General features: G+C 56.0%; 1 protein-coding gene across 3 annotated transcripts in view; it reads right to left on the reverse strand.

The window, feature by feature from the left end:
- Positions 1–1,878: 1,878 nt before the first annotated feature.
- PHKB (phosphorylase kinase regulatory subunit beta) overlaps positions 1,879–23,866 on the reverse strand; it is a 70,325-nt gene continuing 48,337 nt past the window's right edge. For all 3 annotated transcript variants that reach the window (XM_028127007.2, XM_028127009.2, XM_054710340.1), the window contains 17 exons: positions 21,738–21,793; positions 21,177–21,270; positions 20,387–20,470; positions 19,653–19,757; positions 18,643–18,725; positions 18,373–18,463; positions 17,209–17,270; positions 16,966–17,128; positions 16,809–16,890; positions 14,615–14,672; positions 12,457–12,547; positions 9,559–9,758; positions 7,026–7,160; positions 6,083–6,212; positions 4,714–4,821; positions 3,544–3,684; positions 1,879–2,770 (listed from right to left, as the gene is read on the reverse strand). In XM_028127007.2, coding sequence (XP_027982808.1) covers positions 2,633–2,770; positions 3,544–3,684; positions 4,714–4,821; positions 6,083–6,212; positions 7,026–7,160; positions 9,559–9,758; positions 12,457–12,547; positions 14,615–14,672; positions 16,809–16,890; positions 16,966–17,128; positions 17,209–17,270; positions 18,373–18,463; positions 18,643–18,725; positions 19,653–19,757; positions 20,387–20,470; positions 21,177–21,270; positions 21,738–21,793 — 1,821 coding nt within the window. In that variant the 3' untranslated portion in view covers positions 1,879–2,632. The remainder of the gene's footprint in view (positions 2,771–3,543; positions 3,685–4,713; positions 4,822–6,082; positions 6,213–7,025; positions 7,161–9,558; positions 9,759–12,456; positions 12,548–14,614; positions 14,673–16,808; positions 16,891–16,965; positions 17,129–17,208; positions 17,271–18,372; positions 18,464–18,642; positions 18,726–19,652; positions 19,758–20,386; positions 20,471–21,176; positions 21,271–21,737; positions 21,794–23,866) is intronic.

Genomic DNA, 23,866 nt, shown 5'->3' on the forward strand with positions numbered 1-23,866 from the left:
ACCCATCTATGAAACTACCCACACAGCCGTCCCCTTCCCGGTCCCAGACAAGCAGACAATTCCATTTCCCTGTGGGAAAATCCCCATTCGTAGTCAGTATTTGTTACCCACTCTTTTCTGTCAGTCAACAAGCATTTGCTCGGCTTCTGTGCATGCTTGGCGCCTAGTGGGGACACCCACCTTATTTAGCCTCACTGGGTGCCGGGCCTCAGAAGGCGTACACTCCATCTGAAGGCGGTGGCCTCGCGCAAGAGCCCACGACAGTGGCGAGTGTGTGTCCTATGCTTGGATGGCACTGCCCTCGGGCATTCCACGACAGACTAGTGGGAGGAGGGGTGGGGCATGGAGCGACTGCACAGGAGAGAAGGGGAGGAGGTACATTTCAGGTAAGAGGACCATACCTGTGTCTGGATGTTTTTCTTCATGTGTTCTTTTTTTTTAAAGATAAGTGTTCCTTTATTTATTTAAATATATTGTTATTGATTCCAGAGAGGGAGAGATAGAAGAAACATCAATAATGAGAGAGAATCATTGATCTGTGCCTCCTGCACACCCCACACTGGGGCTCAAGCCCAAAACTGGGGCATGTGCAAAACAAAGTTGGAATTCTCAGCTTTTTGCTTTTGAATGACTAAAGCCATTCCTGACTGGGAATCAAACCACTGACTTTTGGGTTCATGGGTTGACGCTCAACCACTGGGCCACACCGGCCTGGCCCTGTGTCTGTATGGAAGACCATGCGTAGCCTAGATTGGCTCAGAAAGGCAGACAATAGGGAGGCGTTGGAGGTTCGTATACAAGATGAAGGAGGCTGTGAGGGAGCAGGTACCTAGACTTGACTCCTGACGCGGACAAAAGATAGTGAATGCTAATACTGACCCCCAAAAAGTAATGGCAACGTGAGCCTCTGAGGTGGGTAACACTCGCTTGGGAGTCAGGAGTTATGAATACCAAAGGAGCGAACATCCTTTGTCCCTTAATGTGGGTCAATCTGAAACAACAACAAAAATCGAAACCAGAAAAAAATATCTTCAAATGAAATCTCTTCAATTGAGGGCAGATTAGTGATTTCAAAAAGCAGAGAATCACTGCCCTATTTTTTGTTGTTTTTTGTTTTGTTTTGTTTTGAGGATAAGCAAGTGAACAGAAAAGGGTGGACTCAAAACATGTCATTTCTGCTTGGGTTCATCCTGCTCCTTTGCAGCCCAGAGTCAATGTGAGGTTGACCAGGAGGAAGACCTGAGCTGGGCTTCCGTAACGAGTAACATCTCCATCAAACACGATCGAATCTGACAGGCTGCGGGCGAGCTGCATTCGAGGCCTCGCACCCCCTCAGGCTCAGAAGACAAACGCTTCCCTGTGAACCTACCTCCGGACGGCTGGCTCGGCAGGTGCTGAACCCGAATTGCCACTTCCACCTGCCGTGCAGCTCACTGCACCGAGAGCACAAGTTGGGGGACCCCACGCCCACCTCACCTGTACCTCTCCACACACGGAACATGCGGTGTGGGCACGGGCGGAGAGTGACTGACGCTACGGAGTCCCTCCCTTCTCATTGACTTAGGGAGAAGCTCCGTGGGTCCCCGTGTGCTGTTCATAAGACGCCCCCATACCACCGAGGGCCAGGGCTGTTGTAGAGTGGGCGTGGGCTACGGGAACCTGATGTCCTTGCAAGAAAACAAATCCAACCATTTCAATGTTTACTCTACATCCTGCTTTTATCAGTTTGCTTAAGGAAATGTGGTAGGTACCCAAATGGTGTGATGGGAGGTACCATTGATTCGCTCCCACTCCCTCTCCAGATTTATTAAATAAAAATGGTCAGGAGTCGGTGTTGGGAACATGAGAACAAAGAATGTGCCCAGATAAAACCATTAATTCAGAAATAAAATTCAGTCATATTTAATTTCATTTTTACTAATACAAACTAGGTTAACCACCCATACTTCTCAATAATCTTACACATGCCCTCTCTTTAGCAAGAGCTCAAAAAAATGTTTCATCAGGCATGATCAGTGTTTGCAATACAAATATTCAAGTATTACACACGTTTGATCAGATTTATCACTGTATTTTAGTCCAACCGCTACCGCTGGGACAAATACAAAACCATCGTCACATTTCCAAGGTGAAAACTGTGGCGCAGCTCTATGCTACCGTGTTACCGATACTGCAGCTCCCGAACATCACACGTCAGCTGGCCGCGGGCCTGACGATGCGTGTGAATCCCGGCAGGCGTGGCGCGCCACTGAGCAGCGCTGCTCCGGCAGCTTCCGTCCCAGCGCCGCGTGGCACACACTTTAGTGGCGGCAAGTGGGGAAGCGCTGATTACTTCTGATGAGCTACTGATCGCAGAGCATGCAGTGGTGAACCTGCCATCGTCGACTATTCCGACCGTTCAGTAAAGATCACGACTAGTTGGCGTGATCACCAGGACGTTTTTCGCTTGCCTGACAGCATGTCCTACCATCCGCGTGGCGGTGGCAGCAAGAGGCCCAGTCACTGTGGGAGGCGGGCTGTGCCGCCCCAGCGGGGTCAGTGCACTCGGTAGTGGCCGCCTGGACTCCGCATCCAGGCAGAAGCTAACCCGCTCCTCGAACGCGTGTCTCCCGGGGCCCCCCACGCCTCCTCACTAGCTGACCAGACAGGGGTCGTCGCCGCCGGGCTTGACCTCGCCGGCCAGCAGCAGGTTCATCACCACCTTGGTCAGGTAGCTGCAGGTCCCGCGCCGGCCCAGCGGGGGCGTGTTGTAGAAGGAAGTCAGGTGGTCCTGGGAAGGAAAGTGTAGGTGCGTTTGACTTTCTGGTTGGTAAAGAGTTGACAGGAACCGCTGGCGTAGCTCAGTGGTTGAGTGTTGGCTTACGTACCAGGAGGTCATAAGTGCCCTGACCGGGTTGTGGGCGCAGTCCCCAGTGGGGGGCGTGCAGGAGGCAGCCGATCCATGACTCTCATCATTGATGTTTCTCTCTCCCCCCTCTCCCTTCCTCTCTGACAGGTGAAATGAGTGCCAGCCCCGGGAAGATCATTCTCAGGATTTCCTCCTGGAAAACGCGCTTCCAGAGCTTCCCTTTCCCGGTCCTGAGGCGTCTCCTCAGCGAAAACAAAGACGGACATTTTCCAATCCTCCTCTCTGCTGACAATGCTTGTTTACTTAGGGCCCCTGACAGCTGGACATAGAATGTGACAGAGAGCCTGGAGGGGCCCACACGGCGCCCGGAGAGCCTGGCCGCCCCTCCTGGAGTCAAATCCTCAGCCTCCGGGGACCCGGGCTCCTCTCTGTGAGGCACACTTGAACTGCTCCTCTGGACAGGAAAGTCACCTCTTCCCAGGCTTTTTCTACAGAACTTCACGGCTGAACTGACTCACAATTAAATAAAAAGTAGCCTTAATTCCTCAGGTAAGTCAGACCTCCTGCCCCTCCCCACTCCCCAAATTCTCCATTGTGCCATCTGGGAATCTGCCAGTTACACGATAAGAGATTAGGGATCGCTTGAAGAATTGAGGCATGAAAAACATCTACGAAAAGCTATTTTCTCTACTCACTTGATTTTCAACGCCCTTGAGCTGACTCTCGTCTTTCTGAAATTCCTGAAACGCTTCTCTCACCAGTTTGTCCAGGTCAACTTTGTCCTGAAACTCGAGCTCGGGGTTCCTTTCCAGGACAACGGACACGACCATCAGCAGCTGGAGAGAAGACATTGAGGCCAGGTGAGTGGCCGGAGGTGGCAGCTGGCGGGTCACCCCTTCCCAGCCAGGTCGGCCCCACGGCCCCCAGTGCGCCCTGACCAGCGATTGGCTTAGGTTCGTTGTGGCTGGAACCTTCTGAACCTTGCATGTCAGCAGCCTGCATTCTACTGGGAATGACAGTTCTCATCACTGTGGGTCCCTGTAGCCGTGCTGAGATGTTCAGTCGTTAAGTAAAGCTGGAGACTCGGAGAATGACTGTCCCCACCCTGTCTACAGTTAGTGCCCAACCCCTCCCTCTCCCCCCGCCCCCCTACCCCCATGTCTGAACTCTCCTGGCCACTGGGCAGTAATCCTTGTCGGCCAGACACCAACACCAGCGTCTGCAGGAGGCTCCCAGACAACGTGGGAGGCAGCGGGTGAGTCCGTGGAGACTGTGGATGGAGGCTCACGATCACGTGACTCAGAGCCAAGCACCCAAATGAGTATAAATCTGTGGCCCCACAGCAGTTTCTCCGGGGACTGTCATGTTGTTAAAAATGCACTCAAGCCCGGCTGGTGTGGCTCAGTGGCTGAGCATTGACCTATGAACCAGGAGGTCAAGGTTCAATTCCCTGGTCAGGGCACATGCCCGGGTTGTGGGCTCGATACCCAGTAGGAGGCGTGCAGGAGGCAGCTGACCCATGATTCTCTCTCATCATTGGTGTTTCTCTCTCTCTCTCCCTCTCCCTTCCTCTCTGAAATCAATAAAAATATATTTAAAAAACAGAAAAGGTGCTTGCTCTCTCTAGGATGCACTTGCTGTTGAGGGTGAGTGTGCGCTGACAAAGCTGGACATCCCTCCTGTCCAAGGACGTGGGACGTGGGAACTGTTTGTATGCCTCAGCTCGGGTCAGAGGTCAGGACCCAGTGCGGGGGAGGGGGTTGGGGCCAGGCAGGTGGGAAGCTCTGGTCCCCTGGCCGTCTCTCTGACCGGTTTTCAGGGAGAAAGCAGAAAGCGCCCCGTCAGCAGGCCACGCGCCCACGCACCTCCACGATGATCTGCCTGTACTTGGGCTGGTCGATGTTGCCCAGCATGTCTTCCACGAGGAGCGAGAAGTTCATCTCGTACATGGTCATGTCCGACAGGGTGGGTTGCTGGAACACAGAGCCCAGCGTCACCACTGCACGGGGCGGGGGGAGCGGGGGAGGGGGGGGACCCTGTCTCCACCACGGGAGGCTCCACTCACTCCCCAAGAATCCCTTTCGGTCCCTACAAACCCGAGTGCCTTCCAGCTCGGGGCTGGATCTCATGTCGAGCTGCTAAACCCGCCGGCGCTGTGAGAACCAACCTCCCGTTTGCTGTCGCCATCGTCGCCACAGCCGTGTGTTTAGGGGCAGGGACTAGACTAGGAATCGCGTGGGCACACGAGGGACAGTCAGGGACCGAGACGGCGCGGGTGCACGCTGCGGTGAGGGTGCAGGCCAGGCGTTCTGCGCAGCCACGGGCTGGGCCGCATGTGGAACACGGCGACAGGCCTTAGAAAACGGAATGCGCGGCCGCCGGTGCCAGTCCCTGGCTGTGGAGTTTACCTGTCTCTGTGGCAGTCCTGTCTGAACCGGCGGCGCAAAAATGCACCAAATAAGCAAGGACAGCGCTGAGTGCGGGGAAGACAAGCAAACACAGAAACAAGCAAAACTAAAGGGTTGTCTCTGCCCTGCTCGTCACTTAAAGCAAGAGGACTGCACACGTGCCTGCACCTTCCCAAGCACGCGGAGCAGGAAGGGCAGAATCTGGGCGTGGCGGACGAGGCCCTGCGTGTGGGCTCCGCGAGTGGGGCAGGCGGAGTGGCCAGCATCCCCGGCAGGCAGACATGGCGAGTCACACTTCCCTACTTACTTCCGGCGAACTCCCCTCAGCCTCACAACGATGCGCACCCACTCACTCCCCGGGGGGCCCAGCGGAACGCCCCCTTCAGTGGAACCACAGCAGCCCTGTCCTGCCTGTGCAATGCCCGCCCTGCATCCCGTGTGGCCCGTCTGCTGGGTCCCGTCTGCAGTGCAGCCCCCCATGCCGCTACTGCTCCATTTCCTAGGCGTGCTTAAAGGGGGCGGGGGGCGTCGCATGCGAGAGGGGAAATAGGAGAAAAGAGGTCTCCTCGTCGCACTGGACGTATTCTCCACCTGAATCACTTCCCTTTTCGGCTTCAGTGCCCCTCCCGACGGAAGCCTGGCTCTCCCGAGAGGCTATTGCTGGAAGGTTGTCCTTCTCAGCACCACTCTTTACCCCCTGCTCCAGGGGCTCCAGGGGCGCGCGCCTAGAACCTGGACACGCGGCAAGGCGCTGGCCATGCAGAGGGCACACGTGCCCAGCTCAGGCCCCTTCAAAGCCCCCTTGCCGACAGCCACGCGGCGGTACCTGCGGCAGGTGCTTCCCCGCGACAACGATGCCGTTGGGCGTGCGCTCCAGGATCTGCCACACGCGGTCGTAGAACCCGGCGGGCGTTCTGTTCAGACACCCGTTGATCTGACGCCTGTTCAGCCAAGATCTGCAACCAGAGGAGAAGGCCTCAGAGCGGAGCCGCCAGCGCCCCCTGGCAGGAAGCCCGGCTTCCGGCATGGACCAGCCCTCCGAGAGGAAGCCAGGACCGCCAGCGATGCAGACCCGAGCCCGTGTCAGAGGGGACTGAATATTTCAGAGAGGGAAAAGCTTGTAGGAAAGGAGAAAATCCCCAGACTTTAAAAAATTTAACAGGTAAAACAGTATTCACTAGTAAGTTACAAAGTTAAAAATCTCACCCTGTGATTAAATGACTAATACCCAAGGCAGTTTCATTTAAACACATAGGAGCAGCTTAAGTAATCATACGAAAGCCTTTTCTGTCATAAAAATGTTCTTCGATTCCATGCAATCCACGAGTGTTCGCTTTGCCCTTACTCTACCCTCAGCACAAGCCAAGTCTCTGGACGGGTTCGGCCTGCAGAGGTGAACCGTCTACTCAGGGAGGCAGAGAACAGGCCACACGCTTCACAACGTTACCAAACCGAGCCTTCGCGCCCACGCGTGGGGAGGAGGTGGGCACGCTGCAAAGGTTCAGAAAGGGAACGAGGGGGTGGAAGGAGTGCTGTGTTCTGCACAGAATAATGAAAGTGAAGGAGCGTTCGTGCACTACACCTGAAAAGTGTACCAATTCCAGTCAGTACCAAATGACGGCTGAGGACAGATTTTTTTATTTGCATCTCTCCGCACTGTCCCTGTGACTGTGGTGTTTTACTTCTTACCGGCATCTTCCTTCCTACACGTATCAAACATGAGTTACTGTGGACCAGAGGGGCCTGCGGGGAGCCAAGGGCCTCGTTACCGTCCGTTCTGCTGTGGCTGCAGAATGTCCATGAGGAGCTGTTTGACGGCGCTGGGCGACAGCTGGTACAGGTCCACGGCGGCCTGGTCGCCGGCCCGGATCTGCAGCTCGTACTCCATGGCGTGGATGATCCACCTGACACAGAACAGGGAAGAGCGGATCCATAACCTGGATTGCAGTAGCCTGGGTTTCTGGCAGGTGCCCTCTCAGCACCGCCCACCCAGGGGCGGAGACAAGGCCACACAACTTCCTGAGCCCAGAGACCTACTCCCATCAGGGCTCTGTGACGGGATCTGACCGCTGAACACGCAGCTGTGCTTGCAGACGAGGTGAGGCAGTAAACGTGAAAATCGGGTTAGAACTCGGGATCTTGCCACATGAGATCCCATCCACCGGGCACGATAGGCCACCACATGAACAGCTGTCACACTATCCTTTTTTTTTTAAATATGTTTTTATTGATTTCAGAGAGGAAGGGAGAGGGGGATAGAAACATCAGTGATGAGAGAGAATCACCTATCGGCTGCCTCCTGCACGCCCCCTACTGGGGATGGAGCCCACAACCCGGGCATGTGCCCTGACCGGGAATTGAACCGTGACCTCCTGGTTCACGGGTCGACGCTCAACCACTGAGCCACCCTGGCCGGGGCTGAGAAGCTTTTCATAAGTATGTTTACAGTTTTATCTCATTTTGTTCATTTACCGTATTCTGAGGAAAGAACTGAGATAAACTAGCTTTGCAAACCAAAGAAAAGTGGAAAGAACACGGCGCCCGAGGGAAGCAGCGGTGCACACACCATTAGGGAGAGGCAGGGAATGAGCTTCGCCAGCAGGTCCTGTGCGTCCCCCTCGCTCCCGCTCCAGGCGAGCACTGAGCCACAGAGAGCAGCTGAGCAGCTGAGCATGGCCTTCACTCTCACCAGGCACTGTCTCCCGAGGGGAGGGCCGGGGAGGGGCGGGGAGCCACGCCCAGAGAGCCTCCACCACCGGGAGGGTTTCCAGAGGCTTGGTTCCCACACCCAAGTGCCATTACCTTCCTGTTGATGGGCGTCCCAGAAAGCCAGCCCCCACGCTGTCGCAGGTGCGGAGAGGAAAGCATGGGTGGGAACGACCCCGGGTTCAAGTCCTTCTTTCTGCCACGGCTAGTTTCAGAGCAACTCGGTGCGTCCTCCGGGGCAGCGCTAGCTCTCTCGGGGGAAGGGACGGTCAGAAGACTGTTACCCTCCCCAGCCGGCCGGGGACATCAACCAGGCGCACGGCCCTTCCTGTCCAAAGACCCAGGGATACGCTCGGCTCGCTGACATGCAGCTGGGAAAGCGGCAGATGCGCTCGGCTGACCAGATCAGCCTTCCTAGGATCGGGTTTGACTGGGGGACAAGGACTCCTGGGCATGTGGAGAGGGTGGGAGGGGACCCGCTCCTGGACGGGCCTGGATGAGCCTTTCCTCCCAAACACTCTCTCGGAGGCTGGGCAGCACACTGAGTGCATCGGCAAGCTCCTTTCCAGCGGGCCCGTCAAGCAGGGGAACGAGCGTGCATGGAATCGGACAGCACTCTAAACCACAAGGCTGACACTTTCTGAAAAGAGAAAATGCCATCAGAATGCACTGATTCGCCCGGAGGCGTGGCTCAGCGGTTGAGCGTCGACCTATGAACCAGGAGGTCATGGTTCGATTCCTGGTCAGGGCACAAGCCTGGGTTGGATGTTCACCCCCCAGTGTGGGGCGTGCAGGAGGCAGCCGATCCATGATTCTTTCTCATCATTGATGTTTCTATCTCTCCCTTCCTCTCTGAAATCAATAAAAATATTTTTTAAAAGAATGCACTGGTTCATAAAAGAAACAATTTTTCATAACCGTTCTGAAGCTATTTTGAGATGCTAAGAAGAATTCGCCCAGGTTGCTATCAAGTGAATGGGCGACGGCACGCCCCACACCAAGCCATTCCAGAGGGGGCGGCGGGCTGCGGAGGGGACCAGTGCCTGATCCAGACGGGCACAGGGAGGGTGGTCTCCCTCCTTCTCTCACATCGAGTGTCAAGGCCTGTGAGGGCCGCAGCCACGCTAATGGCCTCAGAGCTGTGTCCTCCCCTCCCCGCTGGGCTGCGCACGCAGTGTCACAGTCTGGCACCCGTGGGATCCCAGAGGCAGCGGGGCCGCGGGAGGGGGGCCGTGCCTGCCGTCGCTGTGTGGAGGGTGTGCAGGCAGGTGAGCGGAGATGACACGGGCTGATAGCACGCATCCTCGGGGCTCTCCCTGGCAGCTGCTGACAGGCCCGGCGCACAGAGCCTGGATCGCAGGTCTTTACAGTAATGGGCCTGTCAGCAGCTTGATCGACCTCAATGTAAAAGCCGAGCACGAATCAATATACGACAGCAAATCAAATCATTACCCGACCAGCAACCGTCCCGCGGGCGGGTTCACTGCCGGCGGGGCCTGATGGAAGCCACGCTGGAGGACCCGCCCCGCAGGACTGACCTTGGAGAGAGGCGAGGCGGTGATGGAGGCCGCGGGGCACACGGCGGGCACGACTCACCCCACGCGGATCTTGAGCATGCCGCTGAACAGCTCGGGGCTGTTGGCGATGGCCCAGCCGACGTGGATGACCAGCTCCTGCTGGATGACCGCCTCCCGCTCGTCGTGGGTGTTGCACTTGTAGATGATGTCCTTGATCACCCGCGGGGACAGCGGGTTGGAGATCACCTCCTCCTCGTGCCCGAAGGCGCCCAGCGTGACCTAGGAGAGAAGGAGCTTAGCAGCCATCTCCCAGCTGCCCACGCGGCCAGAGAAGCCCAGGCTCGGGACTGGCGGCTGCACCTGCCTTGATGGAAATGCCTTTGAAAGCATGATTCCCACCGGGGCCCCGGGGTGCAGAGTGGACTGAAAGCGGAGGGCAGGTGGGGTCCCAGCTCGCGGGAGGAGGTGAGTGGCTGAGGGCAGGGGAGGAATATAAATAACTATTAAGATGGAATTGCTCTGAAGGGCTGGAGCACCGGCAAGTCCCCGGAGAACCCAGAGCACATTGAGCGGCGTCTTTCTGTAGGCTACACACTTAGCATTTGAAGGATGTCCTTCCCTCCTCTTCCAGTTCCCTGGGACTTTCTAACAACACTGCCGCTTTGCAAGGGTAAGGGGAGGTCACCGCGTGAGTTCTAAATACTGGCTGCTCTCTCACCTGCAGAGGGGAGTCCGTGGGGCGGCCCACAGAGAGAACAAGAAAGCACAGAGGGTGGTAACGAACACTCAAAGCAGAAAGTGCTATTGAGCATGGGGCCTGTGTCTGCAGGGGTGAGGAGAGAGCAGGGTATGGGGCATGTCTGCAGGGGTGAGGGGAGAGCAGGGTATGGGGCATGTCTGCAGGGGTGAGGGGAGAGCACAGCAGAGGCCCTGTATCTGCAGGGGTGAGGGGAGAGCAGAGTATGGGGCATGTCTGTAGGGGTGAGGGGAGAGCAGAGCAGGGCCCTGTGTCTGTAGGGCTGAGGGGAGAGCAGAGTATGGGGCATGTCTGCAGGGATGAGGGGAGAGCAGAGCAGGGCCCTGTGTCTGCAGGGGTGAGGGGAGAGCAGAGTATGGGGCCTGTGTCTGCAGGGGTGAGGGGAGAGCAGAGTATGGGGCCTGTGTCTGCAGGGGTGAGGGGAGAGCAGGGTATGGGGCATGTCTGCAGGGGTGAGGGGAGAGCAGAGTATGGGGCATGTCTGCAGGGTTGAGGGGAGAGCAGAGTATGGGGCCTGTGTCTGCAGGGGTGAGGGGAGAACAGAGTATGGGGCCTTTGCCCCAGTTTCGTGCTGGATGGAAACTGAGAACTTGTGGCTTGTTGCATCTCGAGTGGTACCGACCGATGAGTCCGGGTGCGATACGTTTACGAAGATGCCAGCGAGTGAAGAAAACACACAGAAGGCACATGGGGCCTCCAGAGGCAATGACGGCTGAACCCCAATTCATGCCAGGACCTCAAAGATCTCCAAAGCCTTCTCAGCTGTGGTGAAATTAACGCTCGTCCCAGGTGAGGACAGGGGCCTGGGCCCAGGGAGGAGCTTCCCGCCTGTGCTCCCTTCAGGAGCGGCACTACAGCGAGGAGGGCGCGGGCGCTCCCCCTGACCTTGTCTGTGTACCCGCAGGGGGGAGGAAATGCTACCTCTCAGCAATGTGGAGAAAGCAGAAACAATCACATGAGGAAAGTGCTATGGCTTCTTTTCAGGCGTTTTCTTACTACTGTCATCTTGTTTTAAATTGATTTTATAGATAGAGAAAGGAAGAGGGAGAGAGAATCGTCAACGTGAGAAACATGGATCAGCTGCCTCCCGTGCGCGCCCTGACTGGGGATCAAACCCACACCCTCGGCATGTGCCCTGACCAGGAACCGAATGCACAGCTTTTTTGGTGTCTGAGACGATGCTCAACCAACAGGGCCGCCGTCCAGGCTGCGGCCACTTCTTGCTGTTCCTAACGTTGCAGGTTAAATAACTAACTGCTCTCGCTTCAGAGCTGGATCGGGATGAATCCCATCAGTTATGATGAGCTGAGCCCTGCGTAGGAGCAGCCGGTTGATTTCATTGAAGAGTTAAAGCCCTTCCTAACTTTAAAGCTCACTAGGGCCCCGGCTAACTTCCAGGAAACGACCATAAAGCACAATATTCCCCAAGAAGAGGAAGAAGGCAAACAGGCTTTCACTCCGCCAGGCAGCCAGAGCGCAAGGGCACAGCCAGAAGCTGAGCAGCCACCCCACTCCCAGGCGCAACCCAGCTCCACGCAGCCACCCCACTCCCAGGCGCACCCCAGCTCCACGCAGCCACCCCACTCCCAGGCGCACCCCAGCTCCATGCAGCCACCCCATTCCCAGGCGCACCCCAGCTCCACGCAGCCACGGCACCAGTGCCCACTCGCGCCGGCCCAGGCGGCACACGGACAGTGCACAGCCATGCGAGCCACGGTGAGAGCCATGGTCAGTGAACTGCGGTCCAGAGCAGCTTGTGCGCGTCACAGGCCCGCCAGGAGGACCCAGAGCAGACCTAACCAGAGCTGAGGAGGGGCAGCGGATAGGAGCTGGCAGGGGGAGGGGAGAGGGCGCCCAGAGGGTACAGGGCCTGGGAGTCAGTGTGCCCCGAGGGGAGAGAATCTCACGTGAGGGGAGGGAGAGAGGCCTGCGCGGTGCACCTGTCTTTGCCCGCCTGTCCTGACCTGCGCCATGACCTGCTCAGCAGGCCCCCTATGTTCTGTGTTGGCGTCGTCCCTGACCTCGAGTTAACGCGGTGCAGCAGGAGCAGAGAAGTGACTGTCTCTGAGGCGAGGTGCTGGGGAAGGTCCCTCTGTGGACGCACCCGAGAGTCTAACAACGCGGCTACGAAGGCCTAGGACCCGAGGGCGCCAGATTTCAGAGCAAGGGTCCCCCCGGGGCCCTGCGAGGTGATGGGGGGGTCTGAGGGCGGACACTTACCTGCTTGCCCTGTACTAACACATTAGTAATGGACGGGGCCAGGCTGTCCACTACTTTACTTAAAAGGCTTGCTGCGTGGCGCACCACCGACCTGGGGGCAAGAAGAGAGCAGGCCAGAGGTTCACAAAGCTGGTGACGAGTGCCGGGGCCCCCGAGGGGGACGCAGACATACGCACAACCAGGGCCTCACCCATGGCCTGCGGGGACACTGAGCCCACGACACTGGGCCCAGCCGCTGCCTGTCCCAGACGCAGGACTGACCCTGCAGGACAGGGAGGGTCTCCCGTCCTCGCCTCGGCCACAGCGTCATCGGTGCCGTTATCAGCTTAACCAGGAGGGGAGGGAGCCTGACAGGCCTCTGAGGGGGAGGGGCCGGAGGGATTTGGTGGGAGCCCTGACTGCAAGGAAAGATTGGTGTCTAACGCTGTCCGTCACCTGCTCCTGGTACCAACCACATTCACCCGTGTGTCCTTCGGGGCCTCGGACCGGAATGCCTGGCTTACGGGACTCGCTGAGTACTGGGTTTCGGAAGTGTTACAAGGAAATACCAGCATTTTTCTTAGCTGAAGCCAGAATGTGGGAGGAAAGAATTCACACTGCTATTTTTACATTTCTGCAAAAGTCTTAGCCTTCGGAGAACAGATTGTTTTTAAAGCACAGCACATGCAATGCATGAGATTTTTTTCTCCCTCAAAAGTGAAAATTCATGTGGAACTTTTAGATGAAAAAAAGTAAAATATAGGTTTAAAAAGGTTTCCTTGAAGTTCAGGATATTGGTGAAAGCTGACCTGTAAAAAGCAGGCCCGTTCCTTAACCCCAGTACGGATGGAACAGTAAGAGGGAAGTCAGTAACCGGTAAGTTAGTGCGACAGACACTCCCTACGTTTAGAAAAGCTGTCACCCACACACTCGACCAGCAGGTAGGTTCAACCCTCGGATGCAAGGAAGCCCACACGCCTCAGGCAGCCGTGGCCCGCACGCTGTGCGTGTTACCTGTTTCCCATGGACCAGTAAGGTGGTAATGTGCGGGGCTATGGAGGAGGAAAATTTCCGGGTAAATGCAGCCCCGGAGCGAACCGCCAACCTGGGTGTGTCAGTGCGAAGCCATAAAAGGGAAAATACAGTAAATACAACTTGCGGGAGCCTGTTCTTTTCAACATAATAGTCAGCACCGTCTGCTGGCCAATGGCCTATCTGAGATGCCAGTGTGACATTGACCTAAAAGGCAAGTGAAGACCCGGCTGCTTAGCCAAAGGAAGATCGGGGGCCACCCAGGACCCCCACTGGCTGTAAGGCAGCGTCTATGAGCTCGCACGCCGCACGTGCTGAGGGTCTACAGTGAGAAATGCGGGTCTACCCGCAGGTTACTGCACTATTTCTTCCGGGTTGGAATGGCATGTCTGTTAGAATCATAGAGCTGGAAGGCTGCCAAGAGACTGGTTTATCAATACTCTGATTTCAGGGATTCGAAACCCAAGGCTCACTCAGGTGAAGGGAGTTTCTTACTTATCTTGAGACTTTTTTCCCACCAAATTAGAAAATAATGGGTCACGTAAAAAAAAATATATGTATACTCTTACTTTCAAAATGTTAGATTCTGCCGGTAATGCTATTAGAATTGCTTCAAGATGCAGAGAGCCATGCATTTAGGCAAACTGCCCTGCTGTGAATTTAAACTGTTTTATTTCGACTTACCTCATTTCTGTTTCAACCCCTGGGAAGAGACTACCGCTGCAGAGCACATTAGTCATTTCTCACGAAGCAACGGCAGGCCCTGGGCCCTATTCCGTCTAAGTGGTGGGAGCACTGCCTGCTGCCGACGGGAGCACTGCTCTCCCGCCGCGGCCTCCCGGCAGCGGGCAGGGCTCCTGACAGAGCAGAGCCTGATGCGCTGCTGGGCCCCAGGAGGGGCAAGGTCCAGCACACGCCACCCCGTGAACAATCCCCGGGTGCTGCTCCCGTGGAGTCTCTATCCCAGACATTGTGACTCTCCTGGGAGAGCCAGGGTGCCGTGGAGTGTGGGCAGCCACGAGCTGTCCGCGGCGCTGGGAAGTGGGAATTAGGGGGAACAGCATCTGTGAGACCAGCCCATCATCTCCAGGCCCCTGACTATGACAACACACCAAGCACACACAAGGACAAGGACACGCGTACGAACCAGAGCTTCTTGCTGCCGGCTTTCCTGTAGACTCTCTCGATGTGATCGGAAACGGTACCTGGGCATCGGGGAAGAGAGCCTATGTTGAGAAGAGGTTTTCGTTCAATGCGACACATTTATTCTCCGCTTCAAAGCCACTTGGATTTCCGTTTTGTTTTGTTCCACGACAATTGGTACGTCCTCGTCCGTCATGTCTGCACCGCCTGACACATGTGATGTGCAGCCAAACACACAGCGTGGTCCTGCCCTTGCTGCTAGCTGGTCTGGGCAGATGCTTTTAGTGAGTACTGTATTTCTCGATTTTTTCTTAATTAACATGCAATCTTTAAGTTTGTAACACATAAAAATGTTATTTTAATTCACTGCAGAAAATAAAACACAGAACACAGCCAATTGAGCAAATGCTGTAGACTCAGCATATATAGGATGTCTCCCCAAAATGTATACATATATGTTTTTGATAGCTCAATTGATATTGTTTCTTTTCAGACTTAACCCGTTGGAATGAATAATTATTCAAAGTATGTATACATTTGGGGGGGGGCACCCTGTATAAGATTCTTCACTTATTTGTTCAGCAAAACAATGGAGGGGTATGCGCTGCTGCTCACATGCCACGCCACGCCCTGCGCTCTCTGGCGCCCGTCCCCATGTGGTCGGGCCTCATGTCTGCTTTGTCAATGAATTAACCACGTGAGGAGACAGAGCACCAAAAAGAACAGGGTAAAGCAGTGGTCGGCAAACCGCGGCTCACGAGCCACATGTGGCTCTTTGGCCCCTTGAGTGTGGCTCTTCCACAAAATACCACAGCCTGGGCGAGTCTATTTTGAAGAAGTGGCGTTAGAAGAAGTTTAAGTCTAAAAAACTTGGCTCTCAAAAGAAATTTCAATCGTTGTACTATTGATATTTGGCTCTGTTGACTAATGAGTTTGCCGACCACTGGGGTAAACAGTAGGGTCATCATTTCACCCTGAACTTACCTCTCTAGCTCTGTACTAATTGGATTCGATCACATTCAGGTTCTATACATGCTCGTGGTTTTCACTACATCATAAGGTTTTACAGGTTTAAACCATTTAAGTATCTAAGTGAAGGATGAGTATTACTCCCAAGTTTACAAAAATGGTTTAAAAACGTATTCCCTCAGCATTTTCATGATAAACTATTTACATAAATATTGTTCTGTTTTAAAGCACTACTGAAATAACCATTCTGGAGTCCAGGTTCCTAATGAAATCCTTGCTTTTATGAAATCCTATTGTTTTAAAGTGTAAATGTCAGTGAATGTCCTCAATATACTTGGGATTCTGCTTATACTTATAGTTTCAATACTAATTAGAAATGAGGGATTCTGTTTGAAATTCGCCTAAAGTTCTTCTGCCTTTAATTAGTTAAGAAAATTAAAAGCATTCAATTCGCATGTATAATATCAAGAAGGTTAGCTCTTAGCTACAATGCAAAAACTAATCACCTTATGTGAATAAGCGATTATGTTTAGTTCACTACCAAAACTGTAAATCTTATTAATTACACTGATGTTTAAAATTCTGACTCAATTTCCAGTTCCAACCAAAGCAACATGCCCCAGCTGAGCCAAAACGTTGAGCAGCTAGACAACACCCACGTGAAATGCATCCTGCTTTGTGCTCATTGGAAAAAGCCCGAAGCAGACCATGATGGAGAACTCAGAGGCTCCTGAGAGCTGCGACTCAACGCACAAATGTGGGTTCCGGGGTAACGGGCTCCCCGTGAACGCAGAGTGGTGGACACCACAGAAGTGGCGTATTTCTGTTCATCTTCAGAGCACAACCCTATCCCGTGCCGGTTCCACCCACGTGGCTGCTGCGGGCCGCGGGGCGGCTAGTGTTTGCAGCTACAATAATTCAGTGTTGTTCTTGAAAACAGACAGAAAATAGAACTGGAAACAGACACTACCCGGGAGCAACTGGGTTGAGAGTCACACAGAGCCCGGCTCCAAGGCCATGCAGACAATCAGAGAAACCCCGCGTCCCTGAGCCAGGAGGGGCTCACTCCTCCCACCGGCGGGCCAGGCGGCATGCATGGACGTTGCCCACTTAAACGTTTAAAAGAGATCAAGGAAATAACTGGTGAGTCTGGTGGGCACTGGCCACGCGTTTGCAGAAGCTCGCGGCAGCGCGGCCCGCTGCTGGGAACGCCTCCGACGCGCCCCTACCTTCCTTGGTGATGAAGGTGGGCCCTTCCCTCTTGAGCAGGATGCCCAGCAGGATGACCTGGCTGGCCAGGCCGCTGCAGTCCTGGGAACACAGATCACTGGGGTGACCATGGGGCTGCGGGCCTCCCCCCGGGCCCCCGGGCAGGGCCCGCCTCACCTCCAGCTTCTGCAGAATGTCCTGGGTGGGCCTGGCCCTCCACTCGGCCAGGCTGACGTCGGGCTGCAGTTCCAGCTCCGTGGCCTGGGAGGCGCTGCTCTGCCGTTTGACTTTTGAATGTTTGGGGAGCTCTAGTTCCTCGAAACTCTTAAATTCCGGAAGCCTAGAAACCAACAGAGAACGTTTCCGACGACCTCCGCTTGCAAGGTGATGTGGAAAGACACCAGAACCCCCGGGACTCACTCCTCCGTGTCGCTGATGCGCAGGAAGTCCAGCTGCTCCACCACCGCTCCCGATATCAGCGTCTGGAGGGGCGGGAGGGCGGGCGGCGGGTGAGTTCGTCAAGCCCAGCTCTGTGACCTGTGCACACGCCTCACTGTCCCCATGGCATTCTTCCAATGGGTTTACCCAACATTATAGGCAGCCCTGAAGCCATTTCTTACGTGGGCGTTCTAAAATCAGACAGGTTTGCACATGCCACACACACACACACACACACACACCCCGAAACAGAGCCCAGACACTGAGCTATGGCCCACAGGTCAGAGTGAATAAGGACAGCAACACGACAAAACTGTGCTTCTCTCTGCTCTCAGAGCTGTGGTCATTTTCAAGCTGAGATAAAATTTGTTGCCTATTAAAATGTTAAAAAATAATTTGAAATCAAAGAAAACAAGAAATGCTGAAATTGTCTGGGCAGAGAGCCTGTGAATCGCTGGGTGCAGCTCATGGTGGACAGCACACAGACCAGAGGGCGTGGCTTCACCGGGTGAGGGGAAGGCGCTGGAGGCCTAAGGCGTGGGCCGTCTGACGGCCTGTGGCCGGGGAGAGCAGGAGGAGGGAGCCGTCTGTGGCCAATAGGAACTTAGGAGAGGACTCTTAGGATCCAGGGGAGGTGGTGGTGGCCTGGACCACAGTGTCGGGGCTGGAGAGGATGGGACGGCTAGGTTCTGATAGAATCTGAGAGGCGAGAAAACCGGTGTGATACTGGATTGTAATGTGGGTAGAAGAAAGAGTCAAGAATTCATTTATTCTCAAAGCTGATAACTAACACTGAAAACGTAAGAAAATTAATTTTGATTTAATGTTTTCTAGTTATATTAGCTTGGCCCCCTTCTGTACTAACAGCCCATAAGGGAAATGTTTAACTGGAGTTAATAGACAAGGAGGCTGGGAGCCACGGCAAGCAGCGACGGGGAGGGTCAGGGGAACAGGATGCCAGCAGGCACAGGAGCCGGCAGGAATAAAGCCCTGAGACCAGCGCCCTCCACAGCATGAACGTGGAGAAACGCCGCTGCTCCCTCACTGGACTAACTGTCAGAACTAAATGATGTGCGAGGTCAGCTTTTGTTTGAAAGATGACCCACTGGTGCGGGAGGAACACAGAACCGCACTGCGCCACGCTACCTGCAGGCGGTCCACGTGCACTTTCACCCCTCCGACCACGCCCTTCTTAAAGGCCGCCAGCATATCCAACACGGGGTTGAACCGGCTGCCCCTGGAAGTAGAAGCGGAGAAGCAAAACGCGCATGTGAACGGCAGAATGAGAATCGGACCATCTCCTACCAGTGCCCTTCTCACACGCCCGCGCCCTGCCAGCCGGGGGCACAGAGAGCTCAGGAGGCCCGTGTCCCGGGCCGCGGCGCGACGGCGGCACCCCTCCTCGCGCCCACCCACCTGATGTTGTCTTCCCGGACGAGCACGAGGAAGAGGGGCCGCCCGTGCATCTTCCAGTACTGCCGGATGAACTGCAGCGCGTTCTGGGGAGACAGGGCGGATCGGGGTGCACCCAGGCGAGCCGGGCGGCAGGGAGCCGGCAAAGCCCTCCATTCCCAGGTCCCCCCCAGCCCAACCTGGGGTGAGCGACAACCAGGGCAGAGTGCAGCACCTACACGCACACAGCAGGGCGCGCACAAGCTCCCGGGAACCACCCTGCCTGCACACTTTGTTCGGGAAGAGAACCAGACACCCGGGACGAGGGGTGCTTTCTCTGGTGTGTGGCCTGATCAACACCGGTCAAGGGGGCCCAGGGAGGAGGCAGGCTCATGCTCACCCTGCGCTAGTGAGCGAGTGGGACCAGAGGTGGGCAGCCGGGACTGAACCCACGCGGACCTTCCGCAATGGGAAAGGTCTCCTCCACTCGGTGTCTACGTGCCCATCCCCCTCAGGGCCATGCACACGCTCACGCGGCGGCCGCTCAGCGCGGCACGCACACCAGCGCATCTGACCCCACAGCGGCTCGCTTATCCACCATCATGATGAGAAAACACACGCGAGGAGCGAAGTGACTGGCCCCAGGGCACGCGGCTGGGAAATGGCAGGGCCAACATTTTACAAGGGCCGCCTGGCTCCAGACGCCACGATGGTCCTCAGTGGAAACGGGAAAGGGAGGAGGTTTAACTAATGGGGCTACGAGTTCGTTGAGGTCTTCCTTGACATTCTTCGTAATAAATGACTTCTAGCTCAGCCTTTGTTCCAAAGGAGATGACCCGCTGGCGCCAGAGGACCACGGCGTCCGAGCAGCCACACAGCTTATGCAGAGCAGACCCACTGGCGCCCAGACCACGGCGTCTCCTGCAGCCTGAGCGGGGCTCCCCTTCAGGCAGCAGTGTGCCGGGTCGGGGACCAGGACCTAAGAGGAAATGAGCTGAAACAGCTGTGCCCTGTGGGTGAGAGTGCTCAGCTACCTTTATGTCATCGATCAGCAGCAGGACGTCCTGGGACATGTAGAAGTCACTCAGGTCGAAGATGATGGGGTAGCACACCACCGTCTTCCCCAGAATGCGGTAAATCTGCAGGGAGACGCTCAAATAAACACAGAGCCAGCTCGAGGCAAAGGCACCATCGCAGAGTCCTGCAGAAACGACCACTAATGGCCAATTCTCAGTAAGCACATAATAGACTCGTAAAAAATGCGTAATATGAAGGCGTCTGAAAGCCCCTTGACTGGCTCGGTGTGTGAATAAGCACATGACCGTCCCTCCACCACGACAGAGAGCCTCTGTCTACGCTCAGAAGTAACAGAGCGGGGGTGCGCATTCCCTCCCAGAAGACTTCTGTGATGTCTCAAATATCCACTAAGGAGATGGGCTGCTAAAAATCATGACTCAGGCCCGACCGGTGTGGCTCGGGAGTTGGGCGTCAACCTATGAACCAGGAGGTCAGGGTTCGATTCCCGGTCAGGCCACATGCCCGAGTTGTGGGCTCCATCCCCAGTGGGGGGCATGCAGGAGGCAGCTGGTCCATGATTCTCTCTCATCATTGATGTTTCTATCTCTCTCACCCTCTCCTTTCTCTCTGAAATCAATGAAAATATAATTTAAAATAGAAGCAGAGAAGCAAAGCGCGCATGTGAACGGCAGGATGAGAAACGCCGTGCCTGTGGTGCTGCGACTGCCCACCCTCCCCGGGAGCCGCGCACCTTGGACGTGCCGAGGCAGCCAATGGGCCTGTCCGGCCGCCCCGAGAGCCCCAGCTTCTCGTTGACGCCCAGGTGGAAGTAGGCCTGTAAGACACACGTGTTAACAGAGTCCGGCGAGGAGCGTGCTTTTCCTCTCCTGCCCCTGCCCCACCCCCGCCACTTCCTGCTCCTTTTATTCTCTCTCCAGAGAAGCGGCGGGAGACCTTGTTCCATGGACTTGCAGGCACACAAGCCAGCCAACGGCGGCCACTTGGACTCTGGGCCCTGAGATGTGAGAGCCGGACCGTCAGTCAGCTTCCCTGGCTCGGCCGATGCACAAGGGAACCACGAGACAAAGGCCCGTGCCCACAGCGTCCGCTAGTTAACGTAAAGCACAGGCCACCGGTGTCCTCTCCGCCCAGCACTTCTCACCGAAGTGGGAGTGTCTTACTGCTTTTTCTGATATAAATTTTATTTTAAAGTTTAAGCCAAATGCTACAACTAAACGGCCCCGCTGACTCTCACAACCCCTTGGGCAACTTTGGTGCCTGTTCAAGGGGCAGGATGTATCCTGTGGCCCTAAACCAGCAGCAGCAGCAGGACAGCTTCCTGAAGCACACAGATGCACGCAACCACACGCCTCAGAGTGCAGACACCGACATGGGTGGGTCGCGGATATCATCTGTGCGCTGCCCGGGCGTTCCTCTACATCTCAGTGCTGATGTGACTGCAGGAACGGAAAGGCTGGGACGAGGCCTGCGGGAGTCAGGAAAAGGGGGCCCCAGGGCGACGGTGGGGAGCCAGCACCCACCTTCACCAGCTCCTGCTGCGCCCAGATCTGAATGGGCTCCACCTGCTGGGGCGTCTGCGTCTGGATCCCGTACGTGTTGAGGAAAACCTGGAGGCTGAGGACCAGGCAGGGAGAGGGGGGCTTGGGGACACCAGGGAGCAGCGTGGAAACCTAAGGGCGAGGAGGCCTGGCTCGGAGCAGCTGTATTTGTCCGTGGAGCAGTGCGCCGTCTGCCCTGGGACCCGGGGGCCCGGGGGTCCTCACAGAACATCAGATGGGAGCACTGGGGATGGGCCAACGGGGGGCGAGGGGCAGGCACAGGATTGGGGGATCCCCCCAATCTGTGCGCTCATGTTTCAATACTGCACCCCAGGCAGCACTGCGCTGGTCACAGTGGTTAACACTCACATCACTAACCCTGAAGAGGATGTGGCCCTGCACTTAAAGGGGCATGCATGACGTCCTTGAACCGGGCCGAGCGGCCTCTGCACGGAACCTCTGCCACCAGCCTCACTATCGGGAGGGAAAGCAGCCGGCCCCCGCCCGGCCCCCACGGCGCACGCGCCCCTCCACGCTCCCTACCGCTGGCTTTCCGCTATGAGCGCCACGTGGACCACCAGGTCATTCTCCAGGGGGCCCTGCCACACAGAAAGGGGGCGCGACTGAGAAGACCCGGTCCCGCGGCTGTGGGCGTCCGGCAGCGTTAACGTCTTCAGGTTCAGTGAGAGGACGCACGAGCTGGCCTGCGTGGCCGCCCCTCCTGCTCTCGCTGCCCACTGGTCCCCCTGCCGAGCAGGCAGTCACGGAACAGGAGGGAGCCATCCAGCTCCCCGCCCGGGGAGGTGAGCCGTCGGGGCTCTTTGGAATGATGCCTGAGAGCAGCTTGGGGCCGGAGAGCCATTTTCCACCACTTACCTCTGAGGGGAAGAGGAGGAGCTAAAGACAAAAACCCCTGTGTGTATTCTCTGTGAGAAAATGGCTGGGAGGGGAGTTATGCGTTTGACACCGTAACGCACACACTACTCCCGGCCTGTGAGGCCGTCTTCCTCTGGCTCCTGGTGCATCAGAATAGCTTTGCTCTAAGGCCGTGGTCGGCAAACTGCGGCTCGAGAGCCACATGCGGCTCTTGGGCGCCTTGAGTGTGGCTCTTCCACAAAACACCACGGCCTGGGCGAGTCTATTTTGAAGAAGTGGCGTTAGAAGTTTAAGTTTAAAAAATTTGGCTCTCAAAAGAAATTTCAATCATTGTACTGTTGATATTTGGCTCTGTTGACTGATGAGTTTGCCGACCACTGCTCTAAGGTATGGCTCCCACGTGGGGGAGGACCGGCCTGGCTGACAACACTTAGGGTTCCAGTACCAGCTGAGGCTCACGGCTCTCCTCAGAGCCAGTGCTGGGCACGTGCTTCTGTTTGGGGTGACGGAGCCTGGCTCTGGCGCATTTGATGCATTTGAGGCATCGGGCCTCACGTGACTCACAGGGAGCATGCAGAAGCTCCAGGAGTCCCAGCGTCAGGCAGCTCTGAGGACACCAGGCACAGACAATGTCTTCACAGTGACGAGCCCCCACTCCCGCAGCGCGCTGTCCACGGCCCGCCCCGCCAGGACTGCCTCTGCGGGGCTGCGGGTGCCGCTGGGATGTGCATGGCACGGAAGGCCAGGAGCACAGAATATGCGCGTCAGCAGCGAAACCCACGTGGCCAAAGGCCTGACCCCCAGGCTCGCAGTGAAAATGCCACTTCAGGCAGACTCCCGCGTGATTAAATGAACATATGCTGTAACAACCCAACAAAAATAAATATGTGCTACAAATGCTATAAATTCTATTTCTTTTTCTTTTTTTTTTTTTTAATCCTCACCCGGGGATATTTTTTCCATTGATTTTAAGAGAAAGGGAAAGACAGAGAGAAACACTGATGTGAGGGAAGCACATCGATTGGTTGCCTCCTGCAGGAGCCCCAACCCAGGCCCCGGTGGGGAGGAGCCCGAAACCAAGGTACGTGCCCTTGACCGGAATTGAACCCAGGACCCTTCAGTCTGCAGGCTGACGCTCTATCCACTGAGCCAAACCGGCTAGAGCTATAAATTCTATTTCTATTTGATAAAAACATTAACAGTTCATGTTACTCCAAAGGGTGAGAAAATAAATGAATTATTCAGAGGCCCAATGAGATTTCTAACGAGAAATCAAAACATCGAGCCTCATTTCTCTCGGGTGAAACCTAGTATTTGCTGCATCAGAAGGAGGGGTGAGCTCAGACGGGCGGTCACTGAGTCTGCGGGAATGAGGGCTCCGACCTAAGGGCGAGGAGTGCGTGGGCTGGACGGCAACCCCGGGGCAGCCCCAGGAGGGCACTGCAGCTCCTGGCCAGCGACCTGGTTTCCTTTGGACTCGCAGGACTGCTTAGACCCTGCTCTCTCCCTCTGCCTGGCAGACCGGGCACCAGCTCTGAAGTGCCCACACCCATGGCACCACGTGGGGGCTGGGGGCTACAGGGGCTGAAGAACGCTCACTGTAAAAAGCCAGCAGCTCAGCAAGCTCCCATCCACAAACCTTCCACCTAACGAGCGTAGGCCTCCGAGCCCCACCGGGGCCCTTCGCCTACTCTCCACCCACAGAAGGAACTCAGCGCCCACAGAGCTGGAGCCCCAGGTAAATATGTGTGCGATTTACCAATCAACACTGGCTTCCGTCCAGGCTCTGGAGCTTG

Source organism: Eptesicus fuscus, chromosome 21, assembly GCF_027574615.1.
Source record: "Eptesicus fuscus isolate TK198812 chromosome 21, DD_ASM_mEF_20220401, whole genome shotgun sequence".
Taxonomy (NCBI): Eukaryota; Metazoa; Chordata; class Mammalia; order Chiroptera; family Vespertilionidae; genus Eptesicus; species Eptesicus fuscus.